The sequence below is a fragment of the Engraulis encrasicolus genome, chromosome 19 (genome assembly GCF_034702125.1).
Source record: "Engraulis encrasicolus isolate BLACKSEA-1 chromosome 19, IST_EnEncr_1.0, whole genome shotgun sequence".
In the NCBI taxonomy this organism is placed as follows: domain Eukaryota; kingdom Metazoa; phylum Chordata; class Actinopteri; order Clupeiformes; family Engraulidae; genus Engraulis; species Engraulis encrasicolus.
The window spans coordinates 41,067,808-41,089,348 of NC_085875.1; the positions used below are offsets into that span (position 1 = coordinate 41,067,808).

A 21,541-nucleotide genomic window follows, 5' to 3' on the forward strand; every position below is an offset into this window, starting at 1 on the left:
ATTATGGGTGACATATCAGGGTTCAAAAAGGAGGAATTCTTAGTGCGTGTGTAACTGTTGCGTCTTTGACCAAGACAGAAAGTCTTTGTGATGTATCAAGAGCCACGCTATCCAAGGTAATGTCTGCATACCACCAAGAAGGATGAACCACATCCAACAGGATTAACTGTGGAGGCAAGAGGAAGCTTTTCGCTGACAGGTATTTCCATTATTTTGTCCAACCCCTAGGCCTGTAGGGGGTCATCCCTATGTTCCCCGGGTCCTATGTTCCCCTCTACCGGGGAACATAGGACCCTTTTTTCAAAAAAGGGTTCCATGTTCCCCACTGCTTCAAAGTAGGCTGCTGCCACATGGCAAAGTGCTGGTTGCTGTTGCAACTGTGGCAGGTTAGGTTTAGGGATAGTTTTGGTCAGGGCACAAATTGAAAACTCAGAAACATTGAATTACAACAGGTTAGGTTTAGGGATGGTTTTGGGAAGGGCACAATTTGAAAACTCGGAAATATACAATGCAGGGAACTTAGGACCCTTTTTTGGCAAAGTGCAGGTTGTTGTTGCACCTCTGACAGGTTAGGTTTAGGGATAGTTTTGGTCAGGGCACAAATGTACAACTCAGAAACATTGCATTTCTGACAGGTTAGGTTTAGGGATGGTTTTGGGAAGGGCACAATTTGAAAACTCGGAAACATACAAAGACAGGGGAACATAGGACCCGGGGAACATAGGACCCGGGGAACATAGGTACGCTCCCGGCCTGTAGCATGGCTTAGTACAGTATGTCAAACTGAACAATATTTGGTGCCTATTCTCAGTTTGTCCTGGTCATGAAAAATCTGGAACCAATGAAACATTACGGTTGAATAAAAAAACAAGGATTGGAAGGACAGAACTCCTGTTGGTCCTTGGTCCGTGTATCTGTCTTATCCATGGGAGGATTGCCAGATCATTCTCCATTTACACACTTGGTGTGATAGCCAGGGCACTACTTTCAAATTAGGCCTGTGATCGGCAGTTTTAGTTGTGCACATAGCACTGTTTTTTGTGACATTTTATAACTGTTTACATTATCTGGCATTTTCCTGATTTCAATGTTTTTGACAAATGCAGTTAAAACCAAATACAGACAACGGTAAACAGCTTTGATGAAAGGACCTATGAGAAAATGCATCTTTATAACATAACATAATAACATAAAGTGAAATCAATTACATTTTGAAATGGCCACTGCAAATATTTTATGGATGACTCCAGGAATGAGGTTGAGTACATCATGATTCAGCTTGTTTGTTTGTCTTTAATTGTGTGGAAATCTTTGCTACAACATTTTGCAGTTGTTGTGTCTAAACTGCTATTAAGGATATACTGTAGTCTACAGTATCTCAGTAAAGTAGTTTCTGGAAACAACCAATTGTTTTCTTGTTTCCTCTCGCCAGATGAATGTACTTCCACCTTGCTCCACACATACTATCACCATTTCCCAATGTCGTGTTCTGGCATTGAAAGTGTGTGAAACTCCTAGTGATTGGACACTCCGCGGAGTTCACCAAAGAGTATCCAATCACTGGGCGTTTCATGCACTACCAAGGCTGGAACACTTGGCATTGGGAAATAGTGAGAATCTGAATAGTAGGCCAATGGGAGGTGCCTCAAGGTAGCAAAAAATAGACGGGCCCATTAGAATCACTACACGCCCACCTTTTCATTAAGGGACAGCAGATAAGCACCTGTTTCTTTCGAACAACAAAGGCTGCTTGCGTCAATTGCAACTCTATTTTCGTAACTACCACATTCCTTCAAACAATGAACAGAGAATGGTTTTCAAGGCATTTAATAGTGACAAGGATGTTGTCTCTCTTCTCTCAATCGTCCCGATTGGGCCGCCTTCTGAAATACGTTTCCCATATGCATGTTACTGCAGGGCGGAACTCCATTCATATGTAGAGTGTCAGATTACCGTATGTCTTCTTTAAAGGTGCACTGTGTAATATTTTAGTAGTTTATTTCCAGAATTCAAGCTGCCCATTCACAAAGTTTGCCTTTTTCATCAACGCTTACCACCACCATCAAATTCTTCATTATGTATTCATTATGACTTGGAAAATTGCACTTCTTATACATGAAAAGGGGAGGTCTCCATTGTTCGCCATTTTGAATTTCCACAGGAACAGACATTTTTAGTTGCAAAACTTACTGTACTTTGGTCATACTAGTATTAGTTCATTATTTAGTAAATATTCATGAAAATATATAATTTGGCAGTAGACAGCACATTTTCAATGAGCAGCAGAGTTGCAATACCTACTCTGGCCACCATCCTACACAGTGCACCTTTAACACTGGGTGCATCCCAATATGTGTCCTTGCCTCCTCCACTTGTGCTTGTCTCCTCGTCCCTCCTCCTGGCCCCTCCTCCGTGGAGAAAACGATAAAGTTTCCCAGCTGTCAGCCTCGCCACAACAACTTTTGAGGGACTGTTTTTCATTCACCATCCCAATTGCAAATGAGAAAAAGACTTTACAATTGAGCTTTTGCAAGATATTGAAATATAATGCTGTTGTCAGTGATGTCATCATGACGAGAATCAAGTGGAGGAGGCAAGTGGAGGAGGCAAGGTCACATATTGGGATGCACTCATACCGTTGGATTCCCTTGCTTCAATATTTGTTCGATATGAATACTTGGTTATAAATCCAGCCCTTAGAGAAAGCTAACAAATGAGGCCAGTTATTCTCCACAGTGCTCCACATTGGAAGTACATTTGGTTCTATCAAACAAAACAAAGAAAATCCAAGTTAGGTTTAAATTAAATAGCATTTGGTGATTATTGTGGCTGTCTGGATTCCATTGGTGTAGCAGGCATATTATTTCCTTGGCAGAAACAGAACAACTCAAATTCCTTCGCTGTGTACGTCTGCACACTCACAGTTCTTCCTTGTCACAATGAAGTTCTACAATATTTTGTGAACTTACGGACTCACCCAGCCAACTTTGGGATTGCTTTTTTCAGTCAAATTCCAGTCTAAGATAAGTGTCAATCAAAGGGAGGTTTCCAAGCAGCAAGACCTGCGGCGCACATAGTACCGCCGGACCTCGCCGGACTCCGCGCAACCCTCCGGCCGATGAACAATGAGCACGGGGAAGAAGCGTGCATCGCGGTAAGTGGGCGGGCTGTCATCGAGCACCAGCTGACTGGAGTAGGAGCGGCAGCACTGCTCGTCGGGGCAACAGTGCTCAGTCATGGTGCTGCTGCGACTCCGCCACAGGCCACCACCCACCGTGCGCTGCGAGCCGTACATGCGGCACAGCGAGAAGCGCGAGGTGTCCAGCGACAGCCGCGAGTGGAAGGCGTGGCGCGAGAAGATGGACGAGCAGCTGGAGCTGTGGACAGTTGTCCGTCTAGTGCGCCCGCCACCCTCCGTGCCCCCACCACCACTACCTCTGCCCACGATGCCCCCACCACCACCGCCGCCACTTCGGCCACCCTGGAGCCGGCAGCAGTGCTCGCAGTCCTGCACCAACGTGCCATAGCTCAGCGCGGGCCGGCTGTCCATCAGCAGGCAGTTGGAGGAGCGGCACTCTGTGGGGCCACCACCACCACCACCATCACCACCGCCACCACCACCACCACCACCCAGGTTCATCAGCATGGCCTCCGAGTAGCTGGGGATGAGCTGCCGGTTGGAGCGGATGTGCCACTCCAGCTCCGTGCTGTCCAGAGTCTCCGCCCTGGGAAGGCTGCAAGTGACGACGGCGGCGGCGGTGGCCCCTGCTGCTGCTGTCCCGTTCCGCACGGGGGCCTCCTCCTCCTCCTCCTCCTCCAGGGAAGGGCTGCTGTACTCCAGGCCGAAGAGCTTCTCCACGCGGTAGTTGACGTAGGCCGTGCGGTACTCGATGAGCACCCGGAGGGGCCAGGAGAGCATGAGCAGAGCGGCGAGCCAGAAGGCCACGTGGGAGGCGTACCAGGGCAGCCGCTCCAGATCCACGTAGGCCAGCAGGTGCTCCTTGAAGTCCACATTCTTCAGCTGCATGCCCTCCCGCGCCTCCATGTAGTCGTCCAGGCCCTCGATCTCCGCGAAGAAGCGGGCGCGCTGGTTGAGGTAGGCGTTCTCGGGCCCGGCGCCGGCGAAGCTGAAGCACTTGGTGAAGCGGAGCCGCGTGGCCGCGTGGCCCTCCAGGCCCTTGAGGTCGGCCGAGACGTCGCGCAGGCCACAGCGGCCGTAGTCGAACTCGCCCTCGGCCACGTGCGTGTTGACGCGCTCGTGGTACACCTGCGTGGTGGTGTAGGCGTCGCCGTTGCGGTAGCGCGTCACCTGGCGTGTGCGGCGCACAAAGTGGTAGCTGATGGCTTTCCACCAGATGCAGGGCCGCGCCTGGCGCATGCGCAGCACCCGCTCGTACACGCTGTCCACGTCGGCCTTGCTCTGGAGCTCGTCGCGCACCTGGCAGTGCCAGCACTCCACCAGGTAGACGGCGTAGAGCATCATCAGGAAGGCCAGCGGGATGTAGACGTAGCCGTCGGCGCAGGGGCTGTCATGGTAGATCATGGAGCGACCCCCTCCACCGGCACCTCCTCCTCCTCCTCCGGCGCCACCTCCTCCTCCTCCTCCTCCTCCTCGCAGGGAGGTGATGGAGGCGGTGAGGGAGGTGGCGGAGGAGTCGAAGCTGAGCTTGGTGACGCTGGTCAGCTGGCACCAGGCCACGGCGCCCAGGCAGCTGTACATGAGCAGGGAGAGCAGCAGGCAGCGCCAGTGGGACTCGCGGCACATGGATGCGCTCAGCGACTGCTTCAGCGGCCTCTGCTGTGGATACACAACACACACAAACACAACACACAGAACACATATGGAGCCCCATAATGCATGCTGTTCCACCAGTGGAACACTGTAATAGTCATTGAGAAGTTAACTACCATAGTGCTACACTACCATGACATAAGGCAGGGCCTTACTATGACAGGCAATTGTCCTGCGACACACACACACACACACACACACACACACACACACACACACACACACACACACACACACACACACACACACACACACACACACACACACACACACACACACGAGAGAGAGCAGGAACAGGAACACACTGTTGTGAGACACGGATAAAGGATAACACTGACAGATGTATTGATGCAACTGAGGTATTCTGAATGTTGAATTCTGCCTACTCTACCACAAAGCTAGATCAATAACTGTCTTCATCCAAGGACTGCCAGAATGATGTGCCATTATTACTCGGATCCAAAAGCTTGTTTTCACTAAAAGGGCATTTGTATTTACAGACATTTTTGCAAGACATCATTTCCAGTTTGCAGAACTCTTATATCAGTTAACATTTGCTACAAAATGAGCAACAGGTACCAACTCCTCACTATTTTACCAGTTTACTTCTACTTTTGTGCTAAAATACACACATGGTCACACACAAGCTCACAGCGGTCAATGTAGACTAGGCTAAATACAAAAATATAGCCTCTGCACAGCATTTTTGTACGTTACTATTGTGTGATATACAGTACACTACATACTGTATACACAGCATCAGACTGTACTGTAAGTGACATTTTTATGCAGTTGTCCACCTCTTGCAATATATGATCATTATGTATAGTGTGAAAATTGGTGATAAAAAAACGATTTAAAAAATACTTTAGCCTCTTTGCGCAGATGGGCCCACCGGAGGGCCTGTTCTTTCATTGCTGGAAACACTCAACTACATCATAACAATATTGCAATGACATTACAGAGAGCCTTAAGAAACAGATTAAGATTTTGGCATTTCAATTTTGGTGACAGTAAGTTTATAACATATAGACTTTGCGCAAGAGGGTAAACTTGGGGTGCGGTTCTCGAAACCATAGTTGCTAACTAGATTAGCTACTTTGTTGAGTTTGCAATGCAATTTCCCATTGGCAACTACTGATGTTGCTAACTGGTTAACAACTACACTTTCGAGAAATGCACCCAAGAATGTTAGGTAGTCCTGGATTTCCAGAGAGCATCATCCTCCTCATCCGTCTGCGTGTGAAGGCTGTGTGTTGCCTAATTGAATCTCTGGACTGTCTGAGGTCTAAAAGGCTCATCATTTTCTTAGGCACTTAGTGTGGACGTTTGCAGAGGCAGTATGGCTGTATCCTGGGCAGGCCATCAGATGAATTGGAACCTAATGAAACTTAAACTACAGAGTATGGGGCTAGTGTGCAGGGACCTCAATTTAGCAAAGTTATAGAGGGATTTCTAATGAAGTTACGATGGTGTGCGTGTGCGTGTGAGAGAGAGAAAGAGAGAGAGAGAGAATGTGTGCGTGTGTGTGTGCGTGTGTGCTTGTGTGTGCGTGTGTGTGTGTGTGTGTGTGTGTGTGTGTGTGTGTGTGTGTGTGTGTGTGTGTGTGTGTGTGTGTGCGTGTGTGTGTGTGTGTGTTTGCATACATGCATTCCTGTGTGCATGCGTGCGTGTGTGATTGGGAGCGAGTTCATGCCCTATACATTCCAATTAGACTATCTAAAAAAAGGACTGCAATGATCCATGATGGATTCATCGTTCCCACTATGAACCCCAAAGAGAAGACATCACTGTCAATCATCCTAAAAATGTCTTGCTCTAAATGGCATGACATGAATAATGAATTCACGTCGGAAGATAAGCAGATCTCTGCCTTTGCAGCGTTATCATATTAGTTTCCATGGTATAATTTACAGCCAGATCACCACCCTGCTGCTCCCTCTCTGTATTCAAATTAAGCTCCTGTCACATCTTCATCGCATGACATCTGTTTTGTTGATGATGTCTGAGACATACTGCAAGTGTTTGTAAGTGGATGAAAGCAGGGCCGCTGGCAGCATTGACTAGGCTTAGGGATCAAATCCTCTGAAAGGGCCCCCCTTCTCAATACATGCAATGTAATGGGTGTCGCCCCCAGCTTCCTTGGATACTACACAGGGGGAAAATGCAGTGTTAATTCAACACTTAGAGTGTACTCTGGGACCAAATGCACACCAAATGCACCCTGGGACCAAATGCACTGTTAAATTGACTCTTTAAGTTTTGAACCAACACTGTATTTTTTACTCTGCATATTGTGTATGATGTACTACATCATGCCAGCTGAATTGCTTTACAGGGGGCAGGGCTGGGCCAAGGCCATGAAGGCTGTGCCAAATTAATAATTAAAGTTGTCCCATGAAATAGAATGGCAAAACACATGCAGGAACGGCCCAGAGAGCCACGTGCCACTCTCTTTTCACAGTGTCACAAAAGGCAGTACAGTAAAATCCATCATCGCTCCAGGCAAAAGATGAAAAAAAAACTAAAACAGTTAATGAATACATGTGTCTGACTCTGTTCCCAAACAAAATTTCCAGAGGTCTGAACTTTGTCTGCACTTTGTCAGCACGGTTGTCTCTTTTTTAAGCTGAGATGGGCGGGTGAGGAGGGGGTGGTGGGTATGGGAAGGGGATCTGATGGAGGGAGGGGTGTGTTGGGTGGGAGGGGGTGGGCACCACTGAAATGTTGATGTGGTTCTGTGAAAGAAAAATATTGCCAGTGACCTTGTTCTTTGTTTCTTTGAAAATAATAATTAAAAAAGAATTTTGAAAGAAACTCTCACAGTCACCAGAGCAGTTACAGATACAGCATCATCCTCCTCTCAGCTCGACCCCAAATCCGATTCAGTATCACAGTAGGAACATTGACCCATTACAGAGAGTACATTTTCTCCAAGCAGACAGTGTATACAGCATAAAGCACCTTATTGAGAAAAGCCAATGACACATGGCATAATTGAAAGTGTAACTGAGAAATTCCAACTCCCCTTGTCATTGAGACACAGCAGGCCACAGCACACAAGTGCACACTGCACACAACGAAATTGCATTCATGCCTCACCCGTGCAAGGGGGCAGCCCCCAATGGCACCCGTAAGGGAGCAGTGCGGTGGGACGGTACCATGCTCAGGGTACCTCAGTCATGGAGGAGGATGGGGGAGAGCACTTGTTAATTATACCACCCATTATAAGTACACCCCAGAACCACAACCTGGTGGGTCGGGAGTCGAACCGCAACCTTTGGGCTACAAGTCTGGCACAGCAACCGTGTACCCATGACCGCCCTATTCTCTCCAATGTGTACAATTACTGTGCTGTACTGTGTACAACACCATGTCACTGATGTCCCTTACTATATCCGCATCATAAGCTGTGGTGCTATAGGTCCAGGATGCCTAGGACGTGTGGCTTGGATAACAGCCAGATACTTTAGCACAGGAGCTGTCCAGTCCTGACCCTGTCATCATCACTGTACATGGGCTGGTTTCAGGGGGAGGGGGGAGAACTGTGTGTGTGTGTGTGTGTGTGTGTGTCTGTGTCTGTGTGTGTGTGTGTGTGTGTGTGTGTGTGTGTGTGTGTGTGTGTGTGTGTGTGTGTGTGTGTGTGTGTGTGTGTGTGTGTCTGACATTTTGACTGCCACCGGCACCACCAGCATGGAAGCAGCTCTGGCCCAGAGGCATTTACGCTGGGTTGGCCACACTATTCGCATGCCTGACTATCGCGTCCCACACCAAGTCCTTTATGGACAGTTGCTCAACTCCAAGCGGGCTGCAGGTGGCCAGAAGAGAAGATACAAGGACTTTACCAAAGAACTGTTGAAGCGCTGCAACATTAATCCTGACCACCTGGAGACAATAGCATCCAACAGACCAACCTGGAGAGCCATGTGCAACAAAGCAGCTGAGCAAGTCAACGACACCTTCATTCAAAAGAGGACTGCAAGACGTGCCCAACGACACCGGCAGGCAGACCCCACCTCCCAATCATCAGGACATACCTGCTCCATCTGTGGAAGAGTGTGCGGCTCCAAAATTGGCCTCCACAGCCACATGAGGTGGCATCAACGGCAACAACAACCGCAACGTTGACCAAAACCCCCCACCACCCCCAACCCTTCCCACCCCCCTGGAACAAGCGTCATCATCGGACACGATGGACAGCTACGATGAGATGTGAGATGTGTGTGTGTGTGTGTGTGTGTGTGTGAGTGTGTGTGTGTGTGTGTGTGTGTGTGTGTGTGTGTGTGTGTGTGTGTGTGTGTGTGTGTGTGTGTGTGTGTGTGTGTGTGTGTGTGTGTGTGTGTGAGAGAGCGAGAGAGGGGGGAGGGGGGCAGGTTGAAGCCTCCAGTAGTACACACACTGAGGTCTGAATTTATTGATCAACAACTAGTAGAAGTCAAGCCTAGCAATAATCCTTTTTTCAAAGTATTGTAATTAATTTCATAAATCTGTCTTGTTTTATGTTCCTTAAATATGCCAACAGTGGGCTAGCCTTGTGGATGAACTAATAAATCACTGTTGATGAATTAATAAATAAGTTGACATGACATCTCATAGAAGGTCTGTAATAGTACGCACAGACACACACACACACACACACACACACACACACACACACACAAACACGCATGCACTGCACGCACACATACACATATGCACACACACACACACACACACGCACACAAAAAGCATTCGTTCCACGCTCTTCCCAGATGGGTGAATCAGAGGACATACATGACCATGACCTGGCCCCTACTGAACTGACTGACTCAGACCAAGCATCCAAGATGCACAGGCAGACCCACAGACTCTGAGAGTAAGACTTCAAAAATAGCACTGACAGCAGGAACGGCTCCGGGGTCAGCACACACACACACACACACACACACACACACACACACACACACACACACACACACACACACACACACACACACACACACACACACACACACACACACACACCACAAAAGTGGGGCTGAACATAAAGACTATTGCCCACTTGTTTTGCTTTTGTGCTATTTATATATTGCTCTGTATTCCCTGCACTCTGTATTTGTCGTCTTTGTAAGTCAGTTTGGATAAAATCATCTGTGATATGTAGCCTGATGTAATGTTATAAGAGACAGAAACTAACCGTGCTCCATTAAATGTCAGTGGTGCATTGTATTACCTGGTCATTGCCAACTTGGAGCACAATGTCACTCACCACAGTTTTGGAATAACTTTCGCCATGACCAACATGTATTTCACATGGATGACACATGTCCAATCAGTCAACCTGAAATCCTGTCAGGGGATATGTGTCTGCTCTCAGCTTTTAGAACATGAAAAAGGTTCATCTCTGTGTTGCCTGACAACTAGAAACCAAACTTACAAATCATGACTGAGAACTTAATGGAAACCCATCAATTCATGTAAAGCACACCCACATTTGGGTTTTGCATGGGGCTATTCCATTTCTTCCTATTCATCTCTGATATTTTTTGCACCAAGATGCTTCTTCAGAATCGACAAGTTAGACATTACATCATCTGTGTAAACTTAAGTTTAGGTGTGAGGAAAAGATGAAAGTTACAGGGGTAAAATTTACTCACTACATATCTCATGGGTTTGGTTTTAAGGTGGGGAATAAGCCAAATCGAAACAATGAAATTGCGCGTAGACCTAGGCTATCTTTAATCGACTGGGCTGCTCAACTGAGATTAGATTGCCCGAGAACCGCACTCATCCCGGGGTGCAGACCCTCATTAGAGCCTTACCTCTTCCCGAACATCCAGGCTCATCGGCGTGTCCTCCTCCTCATTCGGGGAGCTGGCCAATGTGTCTTCCGCAGTCGTATCAGTTTCCAAATCTGGAGACAACATTCTGCTGGCTGGACATCGCACTCTTAAGTCGACGCTACTTCGGACCTTTCCTTCCCAATCGTAGCATCAGCATCAGCGGCGGTAAAAGCACAGCTCCAAAACCACAGCATGGGCTACCAGCCAAGGGATGTTGGGGATCCCGCCTAGGGTGTTCCCATCCCCATCGCACGGGGCTGAGGGGCGGGGTGGATAGGGCGACTGCGGAGGCTTCCCAGCATGTCCAAGGACAGTGGAAAAAGTAGCCAGTAGCCAGCCAGCCACAGCATGCGGTGGTGACCACATCAGCTGCCGTGCGCTCTCAGCTCTCTCCAACTGGGCAATGAGTGGATTGAAAGGCTGAGGCTGTCCGCTGGGATGCGGAATGAGAGTGAAAGAGGAGCACACAGCCGAGGCAGTCTGAGATGAAATTATTAAATACAGTGAGTCTGATAAGGACTTCTGACAATGCATATGGTGCTGTTTTAGGCTAGGCTGCGTCCAGATAATTAAAAAAGGAGCACACTTTATTCAACGTTTCACGTTATGCATTTCCTTATTTTGATAGCCGCAATCCTCAAAAAAATAAAAAATGTAGAAGCCTAACCGTTTACTGTTCATGCGTAAAATGCACTCATGGCACACTAACCAGACGTCCACAGATAACATAGCCAAAACATAATTCATTTTGCAGTAGGCCTTGTTCAAGTTGAAATATAGCTGCAAGCAGCAATGCGGGGCCAAGCAGTAAACTTGCCAGAGCCGCCACGGCAACAGAAGGAACTGCAGCGCCCCCTTTGGTCCAAATCTTGCCAATGTTGGTGTGCATTACTTGGACGAGAGTGTGATCACGTAAACCAAGTTTAGTTTGAATCCGTTGAAGAGCTGTCGAGATATGAGCTCACTTCCTGTTACCTGTTGGTGGCGCTAGAGAGCTTGGGGTCTGGATTTTTTTGTGGGAGGTCATGGGATGGACTAGAATGTGTGCAAAAAATCCTAACAAAAATTGACTAACGGTTGCTGAGATATGACCTCACTTCCTGTTTTGCCACCTTTATGACAATTTTGATTGGCTGTCACCGGCAAACAACAAGAGGTGTTCAAAATTCTTTCCTCTCCCCCCTCCCTCTCCCTCCCTCCCTCCCTTCTTCCCTCTCTGTCCCTCTCCCTCTCCCTCTACCTCTCCCTCTCTCCCTCTCCCCCCTCCCTCTCCTTCTACCTCTCCCTCTGTCTGTGTGTGTGTGTGTGAGGAGGGGGTGGGGGGTGGGGTGCAGGGGCTGGGGCAGTGGGGCTTGACCCCCTGCCGAGAATGGTGTCAGTGAACGTGCGCAAGGGGAGCAGAGGAGACAGAGAGATGAGAAAAAATCCCTCCATTCTTTCCACAATTTTGAATGGCTGCTGTGAGCTGATAGTTTTTTCAATCGTTACGAAAATCCATACCTGGGTGCAACATGGTGTGAGGATGACCTGTGTACCAATATTTTGAAAATTGGGAGTACAGTTCAAAAGCTACAGGCAAAAATGTAGCTAAAATTTTGACCTGCTGGTGGCGCTACAGAGTTTGAGCTGGGGATATGATTTTTGTTGTGGTAGGTCCTGGGATGGACTACTATGTGTGTACAAAAACCCAGCCTAGTTTGACAAACGGTTGCTGAGATATGACCTCACTTCCTGTTTCGCCACTTTTACGACAATTTTGATTGGCTGTCACGGCTAAACGATAAAAGATATCCAATATTCCTTGAGACCCCATGTGTAGCTCAGTCCCGAGATACTATATACCGAGTTTCGGGTGAATTGGTCGAAAATTGTGGGAGTAGTAGCATTTTTATTGAATTTCACAAAATTCAAAATGGCGGAAAAACTATCCTGGCGGAAAATGACGTCATTAGGTGCGTTGGATTTGTCTTGGCCCAAGGATTCCAGTGATACCAAGTTTATGAAAATTGGCCAAGCGGTTCAAAAGTTACAAGCAGAAATGTACCTGCAACTTTGACCTGCTGGTGGCGCTAGAGTGTTGGGGCTTGGGACCTATAAATCGCTGTGGGTGATGCTGAGTCTGCCCCGAATGTGTGTGCCAATTTACAGCATTTTCCTACCTACGGTTCTATGGGCTGCCATAGACTTGCTAAGGAGAGGAAAGAGGTGACATAATAATAAATATAGCTGCAAGCAGCAATGCGGGGCCAAGCAGTAAACTTGCCAGAGTCGCCACGGCAACAGAAGGAACTGCAGCGCCCCCTTTGGTCCAAATCTCGCCAATGTTGGTGTGCATTCCTTGGAGGGGAGTGTGATCATGTGAACCAAGTTTAGTTTGAACAGAGACATTAGAATAGAGGTGAATATTCAGTCTGATTGGTTGCGATTGTAGCCAGTTAGCTTTGCAGTTCCTGGGTGTCCACTAGGTGGCGAACGCTGGCAAGTGGAAACAGAGTGGAAAATGTATGGAATGAAAAAGAGAGCCCATAGGGCTAAATGCAAAATAAATTGCTACTGCAATTTCCAGTCACATATCTCAACAAAATATTCTTGGTAAGAATTATGGGTGGTGTTATATATATATAGGTATGTCTTGACATTTTTTTTTAGGTGTTTGGTTTTCCAGCAGGGCTGAAGATTTCGACTTGTACTCACTAGCATTCCGCTAATGTTTATGGGTCTGGGCTCTTAAATTGGGCTCTGCTCTATTTAGTAAAATTGTTTACATGACATACAATATTATGGAGAAGAATCAGGAGCCTACTGAAAATAAATATGTCCTTGAAATCCTAAACCTAAGAATCATATAGGCTGCAATGTATGTTGGCCAGCCTTTTGAGAGACTGGTCTGAAGAATTGTGTAGAAGTAACGTATCTGAGTGTGTGTGTGTGTGTGTGTGTGTGTGTGTGTGTGTGTGTGTGTGTGTGTGTGTGTGTGTGTGTGTGTGTGTGTGTGTGTGAGAGAGAGAGACAGAGGAGCCGAGAGAACAACAATGCTCTCTCTCTCTCTCTCTCTCTCTCTCTCTCTCTCTCTCTCTCTCTCTCTCTCTCTCTCTCTCTCTCTCCCTGCCTCCCTCCTTCCCTATCTATCCCTCTCCCTCTCCCTCTCCCCCCTCCCTCTCCCTCTCCCTCTGTCTGTGTGTGTGTGTGTGTGTGTGTGGGGGGGGGGGGTGCAGGGGCTGGGACAGTGGGGCTTTGGTTGACACTAGACCCCCTGCCGAGAATGGTGTCAGTGAACGTGCGCAGGGGACGGGAAGGGGACAGAGAGATGACAAAAAATCCCTCTATTCTTTCCACAATTTTGAATGGCTGCTGTGAGCTGATAGTTTTTTCAATCGTTAAGAAAATCCATACCTGGGTGCAACATAGTGTGAAGATGACCTGTGTACCAATATTTTGAAAATTGGGAGTACGGTTCAAAAGCTACAGGTAAAAATGTAGCTAAAATTTTGACCTGCTGGTAGCGCTACAGAGTTTGATCTGGGGATCTGATTTTCTTTGTGGTAGGTCTTGGGGTGGACTACTATGTGTGTACAAACCCCAGCCTAGTTTGACAAACGGTTGCTGAGATATAACCTCACTTCCTGTTTCACCACTTTTACGACAATTTTGATTGGCTGTCACGGCTAAACGATTAAAGGTATCGAATATTCCTGTAGACCCCATATTAAGCTCAGTCCAGAGATACTATATACCGAGTTTCGGGTGAATTGGTCAAAAATTGCGGGACAAGTAGCATTTTTATTGAATTTTACAAAATTCAAAATGGCGGGAAAACTATCCTGGCGGAAAATGACGTCATAGGGTGCGTTGGATTCGGCTCGGCCCAAGGATTCCAGGGATACCAAGTTTTTGAAAATTGGCCCAGCGGTTCAAAAGTTACAAGCAGAAATGTACCTGCATCTTTGACCTGCTGGTGGCGCTAGAGTGTTGGGGCTGGGGACCTGTAAATCGCTGTGGGTAATGCTGAGACTGCCCCGAGTGTGTGTGCCAATTTACAGCATTTTTCTGCCTACGGTTCTATGGGCTGCCATAGACTTGCTAAGGAGAGGAAAGAGGTGACATAATAATAATAAGAACACCAGTTAAAACATTAGGGGCCTTCGCCAGCTTCGCTGCTTGGCCCCTAAATATAGCTGCAAGCAGCAATGCGGGGCCAAGCAGTAAACTTGCCAAAGTCGCCACGGCAACAGAAGGAACTGCAGCGCCCTCTTTGGCCCAAAATGTTGGTGGGGAGTGTGATCACATAAATCAAGTTACGTTTGAATCCGTTGAAGAGCTGCCGAGATATGAGCTCACTTCCTGTTACCTGTTGGTGGCGCTAGAGAGTTTGAGCTTGGGGTCTTTTTTTGTGGGATTTCATGGGATGGACTAGTATGTGTGCAAAAAATCCTAATAGAATCTGACTAATGGTTGCTGAGATATGACCTCACTTCCTGTTTTGCCACCTTTATGACAATTTTGATTGGCTGTCACCGGCAAACAATAAGAGGTGTCCAAAATTCTTTAAATACCCTAAAGCATATCAGTCCCAAGATGAAGTGTACCCTTTTGTAGGGCATTCTGACATAAATTGTAGGACAAGTAGCATTTTTATTGAATTTCACAAAATTCAAAATGGCGGTTTTTTTTCTTCCGTTGACATGAAGTCATATAGTTCGTTGGATTCGGCTTGGCCCAAGGATTCTAGTGATCGTATTATTTTTAAAATTAGGCATATGGTGTAAAAGCTACAGGCAAAAATGTAGCTAAAATTTTGACCTGTTGGTGGCGCTACAGAGTTTGAGCTGGAGATCGGATTTTTTTTGTGGTAGGTCATGGGATGGACTGCTATGCGTGTACAAAATCCAGGCCTAATGCGATAAACGGTTGCTGAGATATGACCTCACTTCCTATTTCGCCACTTTTACGACAATTTTGATTGGCTGTCATGGCTAAACGATAAAAGATATCCAATATTCCTTGAGACCCCACATAAAGCTCAGTCCGGAGATGCTATATACCGAGTTTCGGAAGAATTAGTCGAAAATTGTAGGAGAAGTAGCATTTTCATTGAATTTCACAAAATTCAAAATGGCGGGAAAACTATCCTGGCGGAAAATGACGTCATAGGGTGCGTTGGATTTGTCGCGGCCCAAGGATTCCAGCGATACCACGTTTTTGAAAATTGGCCCAGCGGTTCAAAAGTTACAAGCAGAAATGTACCTGCAAATTTGACCTGCTGGTGGCGCTAGAGCGTTGGGGCTGGGGACCTATAAATTGCTGTGGGTAATGCTGAGCCAGGCCCGAATGTGTGTGCCAATTTACAGCATTTTCCTACCTACGGTTCTATGGGCTGCCATAGACTTGCTAAGGAGAGGAAAGGTGACATAATAATAAGAAAACCAGCTAACACTATAGGGGCCTTCGCCAGCTTCGCTGCTTGGCCCCTAAATATAGCTGCAAGCAGCAATGCGGGGCCAAGCAGTAAACTTGCCAAAGTCGCCACGGCAACAGAAGGAACTGCAGCGCCCCCTTTGGCCCAAATCTCGCCAATGTTGGTGTGCATTCCTTGGAGGGGAGTGTGCTCACATGAACCAAGTTTATTTTGAATCCCTTAAAGGGCAGCCAAGATATAAGCTCACTTCCTGTTACCTGTTGGTGGCGCTAGAGAGTTTGAGCTGGGAATCTGCATTTTTTTGTGGGAGGTCATGGGATTGACTAGTGTGTGTGCAAAAAATCCTAAAAGAATTTGACAAACGATTGCTGAGATATGACCTCAGTTCCTGTTTTGCCACTTTTACGACAATTTTGATTGGCTGTCACCGCCAAACGATAAGAGGTATCAAAAATTCATTTAATACCCTAATGCCTATCAGTCTGAAGATGATGTGTACCTTTTTGCAGGTCATTCTGGCAAAAATTGTGGGACAAGTAGCATTTTTATTGAATTTCACAAAATTCAAAATGGCGGATTTTTTTTTACCGGTTGACATGAAGTCATATAGTGCGTTAGATTCGACTTGGCCCAAGGATTCTAGTGATAGTATTATTTTTTAAATTAGGCATATGGTGTAAAAGCTACAGGCAAAAATGTAGCTAAAATGTTGACCTGTTGGTGGCGCTACCGAGTTTGAGCTGGGGTTCTGATTTTTTTTGTGGTAGGTCATGGGATGGACTACTATGTGTGTACAAAATCCCAACTTAATTCAACAAACGGTTGCTGAGATATTACCTCACTTCCTGTTTCACCACTTTTACAACAATTTTGATTGGCTGTCACGGCAAAACGATAAAAGATATCCTATATTCCTTGAGACCCCGAGTGTAGCTCAGTCCAGAGATACTATATACCAAGTTTTGGGCGAATTGGTGAGAAATTGCGGGAAAAATAGCATTTTTATTGAATTTTACAAAATTCAAAATGGCGGGACAACTATCCTGGCGGAAAATGACGTCATAGGGTGCGTTGGATTCGTCTTGGCCGAAGAATTCCAGGGATACCAAGTTTTTGAAAATTGGCCCAGCGGTTCAAAAGTTACAAGCAGATATGTACCTGCAACTTTGACCTGCTGGTGGCGCTAGAGTATTGGGGCTGGGGACCTATAACTTGCTGTGGGTAATGTTGATGCTGCCTCAAATATGTGTGCCAATTTACAGCATTTTCCTATGTAAGGTTCTATGGGCTGCCATAGACTTACAGTGATTTTTACAAAATTCAAAATGGCGGAATTTCCCTTCGGCGTTGACATAACGTCATATAGTGCGTTGGATTCGGCTTGGCCCAAGGATTCTAGTGATAATACTATATTTTACTTCGTGCATATGGTTTAAAAGCTACAGGCAAAAATGTACCTAAAATTTTGACCTGTTGGTGGCGCTACAGAGTTTGAGCTGGGGGTCTGAATTTTTTTTCAGTAGGTCATGGGATGGACATCTATGTGTGTACAAAATCCCAGCCTAATTCGACAAACGGTTGCTGAGATATGACCTCACTTCCTGTTTTGCCACTTTTACGACAATTTTGATTGGCTGTCACGGCAAAACGATAAAAGATATCCTATATTCCTTGAGACCCCGAGTGTAGCTCAGTCCAGAGATACTATATACCAAGTTTCGGGCGAATTGGTCAAAAATTGCGGGAAAAATAGCATTTTTATTGAATTTCACAAAATCCAAAATGGCGGGAAAACTATCCTGGCGGAAAATGACGTCATAGAGTGCGTTGGATTCGTCTTGGCCCAAGGATTCCAGGGATACCAAGTTTTTGAAAATTGGCCCAGCGGTTCAAAAGTTACAAGCAGAAATGTACCTGCAACTTTGACCTGCTGGTGGCGCTAGAGTGTTGGGGCTGGGGACCTATAAATCGCTGTGGGTGATGCTGAGTCTGCCCTGAATGTGTGTGCCAATTTACAGCATTTTCCTACCTACGGTTCTATGGGCTGCCATTGACTTGCTAAGGAGAGGAAAGATGCCTACGTAATAATAATAATCGTAAGAGAATACCAGCTAACACTATAGGGGCCTTCGCCAGCTTCGCTGCTTGGCCCCTAATAAGAACACCAGCTAAAACAGTAGGGGCCTTCGCCAGCTTCGCTGCTTGGCCCCTAATTATTATTCACAATTACGTTTGTATTTTTATAAAAATATCTGTATAAGCACATTTATTGACGCTTTTCTGTAAGAATGAACGACTGCTCGTGGAGCGCTGCACAGATACGAACGGCTTATACTTTTATTTTGAAATGCCAGTAACAGGAAGTATATTCCCGGTGTCAACAACACGCGCTGTAGTAGTGGAAATCGCACGGTGCATCATCATCAGCACAGCAGCAGTAGGACACTTTTCGAATGAGTTGTTGTTGGTTCAAGATATTCTAGGTATACACATAGGTAAACATGTGCTATCCACGGGCTTTTGTTATACACATAACTAACACATCGTGTTGCTACTTGCTTGCCATTCAAGCTGTAAAATCAGCTAACTTCAGGGTAACAGTGTAGGTGCTTGTGGGACCCTAACCTATCTTTCCCCTTAGAAAACGATAACATCATTTTTATCATGACATGTCTGACTGTTAGCGTGCGCATATGTTTCAGTCTACATGGGTGTTGCCTAATGAGCTCATGTACAAAATGTTGGGTTCGCTGTTTATGTTTGGTAACAGGACGGGCTGTAGAAGGCATGCTGCGACGTCCCAAAGCCACCGATTCCGAGGAGGACATTCTCCGTGAGCAGCATCAGTTGCTGTCATCAGGCACCTCTCCATCAGTTGTCAACGTGGTGCGACGTCCTGACAAGCGCCGCGGCGAACAGGGGACACCTGACCCAGAAAACGGAGAGCACAGCCAGAGAGATGTAGTCACAATCGAAGGTAGTTCAGTAACTTTCAGTAGTAATGCACAGAGGCAGTTGCTTTACAACTTTACTGTCTGACTAAGATATGAAAAGTCAATGGATTGGGTCCTTTCAGCTCCCTTGAAAAAGTGACTGTGATACTGTCTGCAATGCAATAACACGTTTTGTTTACTTCAAGATCTTCCAGATGACATGCCCACACTGACACCTGCCCCTCCCAAGAAGTCCTGCTTCAAAAAAGCCCAAGTTCGCTTTGAGGAGGATGCAGAGGAGAGACTGGACAAACATGACACTCATATCAGTGCGGTCCTCTCCCGGATTGTGGTCAGTAGCACATTAAATACATACTCTCACATTCGCACAACAGGCTATTATCCGGCATTCATGTTTGTTAGCTGTCTTTAATGCAAGGTCTTCTCACATCTTTGTGTAGGAGAGAGACACAAGCACTGTACCGGTGTGCCTTCCTACAGTTACCAGTGCTGCTTTTCCTAAAGTCATGCACCGGTCCCAGGGTGTTTCTCAGGTAATCAAATATTCATGCAAGTTTTACTTGGGCGTTTGGTCTAGGGGACTCTGTTTTAGAGTTTTTAATGTTTTAGAGGTTCTGGAACACTTTTAAAAAGCAAAATGTTCTCTCCTTCACAGGGCAAAAATACAATATCTGGAAGTGGCGGCAGGAAGAGTATTTTTGCACATCAGATCGCTGCCCAGAAAGCCGCGGGAAAACTACAGTCTCACCAAACACCAGTCTCTGTTGTACCCAATGCACAATCAACCCAAAGTGCGCAATCTGCCTCCAGTGTGGGCTTAGCAAGGACATCTGGAGTGGGTGGTGAGTCAAAACGTTGTAAATTTGACATGCAGGAAAGCACCCCAAGGAGATCACTACCAAAGACCTGAAACCAGCCCTGCCTCTTGATGGCACTATCTGTCTTTGGCACAAAACCATTCACTTAGTCAGGGTGTGTGTTGGCGTGCATACTTCCCTCTTATTTTAATGTTTTATGTGTCATGACTTGGTGGGCATTTTATAGTTGCGGTGTGTGTACATGATTGTGGATGAGAGAGAGAGAGTGTGTGTTTATGAGTGTTATGTATACTTCATATATGAGAGATAGAGATAGAGAGAGTGTGTGTGTGCAAGCGTCAAGTCAAGTCAAGTAGCTTTTATTTGTCCCAGCTTGGACAATTGTTTTGCACCAGCAGTACGTTCACAAGTGTGCGTGTGAGTGTCTGTGCGTGTGTGTGAGAGAGAGTGTGTGAGTGATTCTGCATTTCTTAACTGCACTTGGCTCTCGTTTTGGAAATGGTTTTTGCCTATCCTGCAGGTTTGTCAGACGGCCCGGTGCTGGTGTCAGGCCAGGGGCTGCTGGGACAAGGACAAGGGCAGGGGGCCGGGGCCGGGTACGGGGCCGGGGGCCAGGAGGGCCTGAAGATCCACCAGGAGAACAGGGCCCGACTGGAGGGCATGAGCCAGCAGGAGATACTGGAGGAGCAGAGGAGACTGCTAGCACAGCTCGGTAAACACACGCACACATGCATGCCAGCACGCACACACACACACACACACACGCTCAAGAGGCTCTACACACACACACACACACACACACACACACACACACACACACACACACACACACACACACACACACACACACACACACACACACACACACACTCAAGAGGCTCTACACACACACACACACACACACACACACACACACACACACACACACACACACACACACACACACACACACACACACACACACACACACACTCAAGAGGCTCTATACACACACACACACTCAGGAAGACTTGTGCCAACATTCTCTCGCTGTCCATTAGATAAATAGACACACGCAGGCGCGCACAAACACACACATTCAGGAAGACTTGCACCAACATCATTGCTCTGTCCATTAGTATACACACACACACACACACACACACACACACACACACACACACACACACACACACACACACACACACACACACACACACACACAGTACAATTCTTATCTACTGTATGTTAATAAAAATGCCATCATGTTATACTGTCCATTCAGTACACACACACACACACACACACACACACACACACACACACACACACACACACACACACACACACACACACACACACACAGAGTGTGTATCAGAGGTTATACGCTGGCACAGTATCCTGGCAGAGATGCGCGTGTCACTGAGTGCATTCTACTCAAAGCAGTTTTGGCTACCCCACAGCCGGCAAGGCTCAGCTGTGCTAAAAACAGGCTCAGGTTTACTCTTATACTCAAGGGTATGGCGAGATGAACAGAAAAGCAAACTCACTTTCATGTTGTTTTAGGTTCACTGGCCATTCTCTTTTTGCCGTCCTCTATGCCATATGTTTTTCTACAAATTTTAAGGGAAGATATCTGGGTAAGTCCTTCTTGTGCCTGAATAATAACTAGTACAACTAGTAATAATATTAATGATAATAATACCTTCGTTTTATACAGCGCCTTTCAAAACACAGAAGGACGCTTTACATAATATCAG

The 21,541-nt window shown here is 46.6% G+C and overlaps 2 protein-coding genes across 2 annotated transcripts in view; one reads left to right on the forward strand and one right to left on the reverse strand.

The window, feature by feature from the left end:
• Positions 1–2,643: 2,643 nt before the first annotated feature.
• On the reverse strand, positions 2,644–10,698 carry si:dkey-13p1.4 (transmembrane protein 151B). The gene is made up of 3 exons (XM_063224219.1): positions 10,594–10,698; positions 3,481–4,798; positions 2,644–3,435 (listed from the first exon to the last, which is right to left on the reverse strand). Exons 1-3 carry the CDS (start codon positions 10,696–10,698, stop codon positions 3,035–3,037), a joined length of 1,824 nt encoding a protein of 607 aa, XP_063080289.1. The 3' UTR covers positions 2,644–3,034.
• A 7,736-nt stretch (positions 10,699–18,434) lies between these two features.
• rpap1 (RNA polymerase II associated protein 1) overlaps positions 18,435–21,541 on the forward strand; it is a 42,812-nt gene continuing 39,705 nt past the window's right edge. Inside the window, exons 1-6 of the mRNA XM_063184437.1 lie at positions 18,435–18,525; positions 18,801–19,007; positions 19,170–19,315; positions 19,425–19,517; positions 19,640–19,826; positions 20,323–20,514. Of these exons, the coding sequence (XP_063040507.1) occupies positions 18,818–19,007; positions 19,170–19,315; positions 19,425–19,517; positions 19,640–19,826; positions 20,323–20,514 (808 nt within the window). The 5' untranslated portion in view covers positions 18,435–18,525; positions 18,801–18,817. The remainder of the gene's footprint in view (positions 18,526–18,800; positions 19,008–19,169; positions 19,316–19,424; positions 19,518–19,639; positions 19,827–20,322; positions 20,515–21,541) is intronic.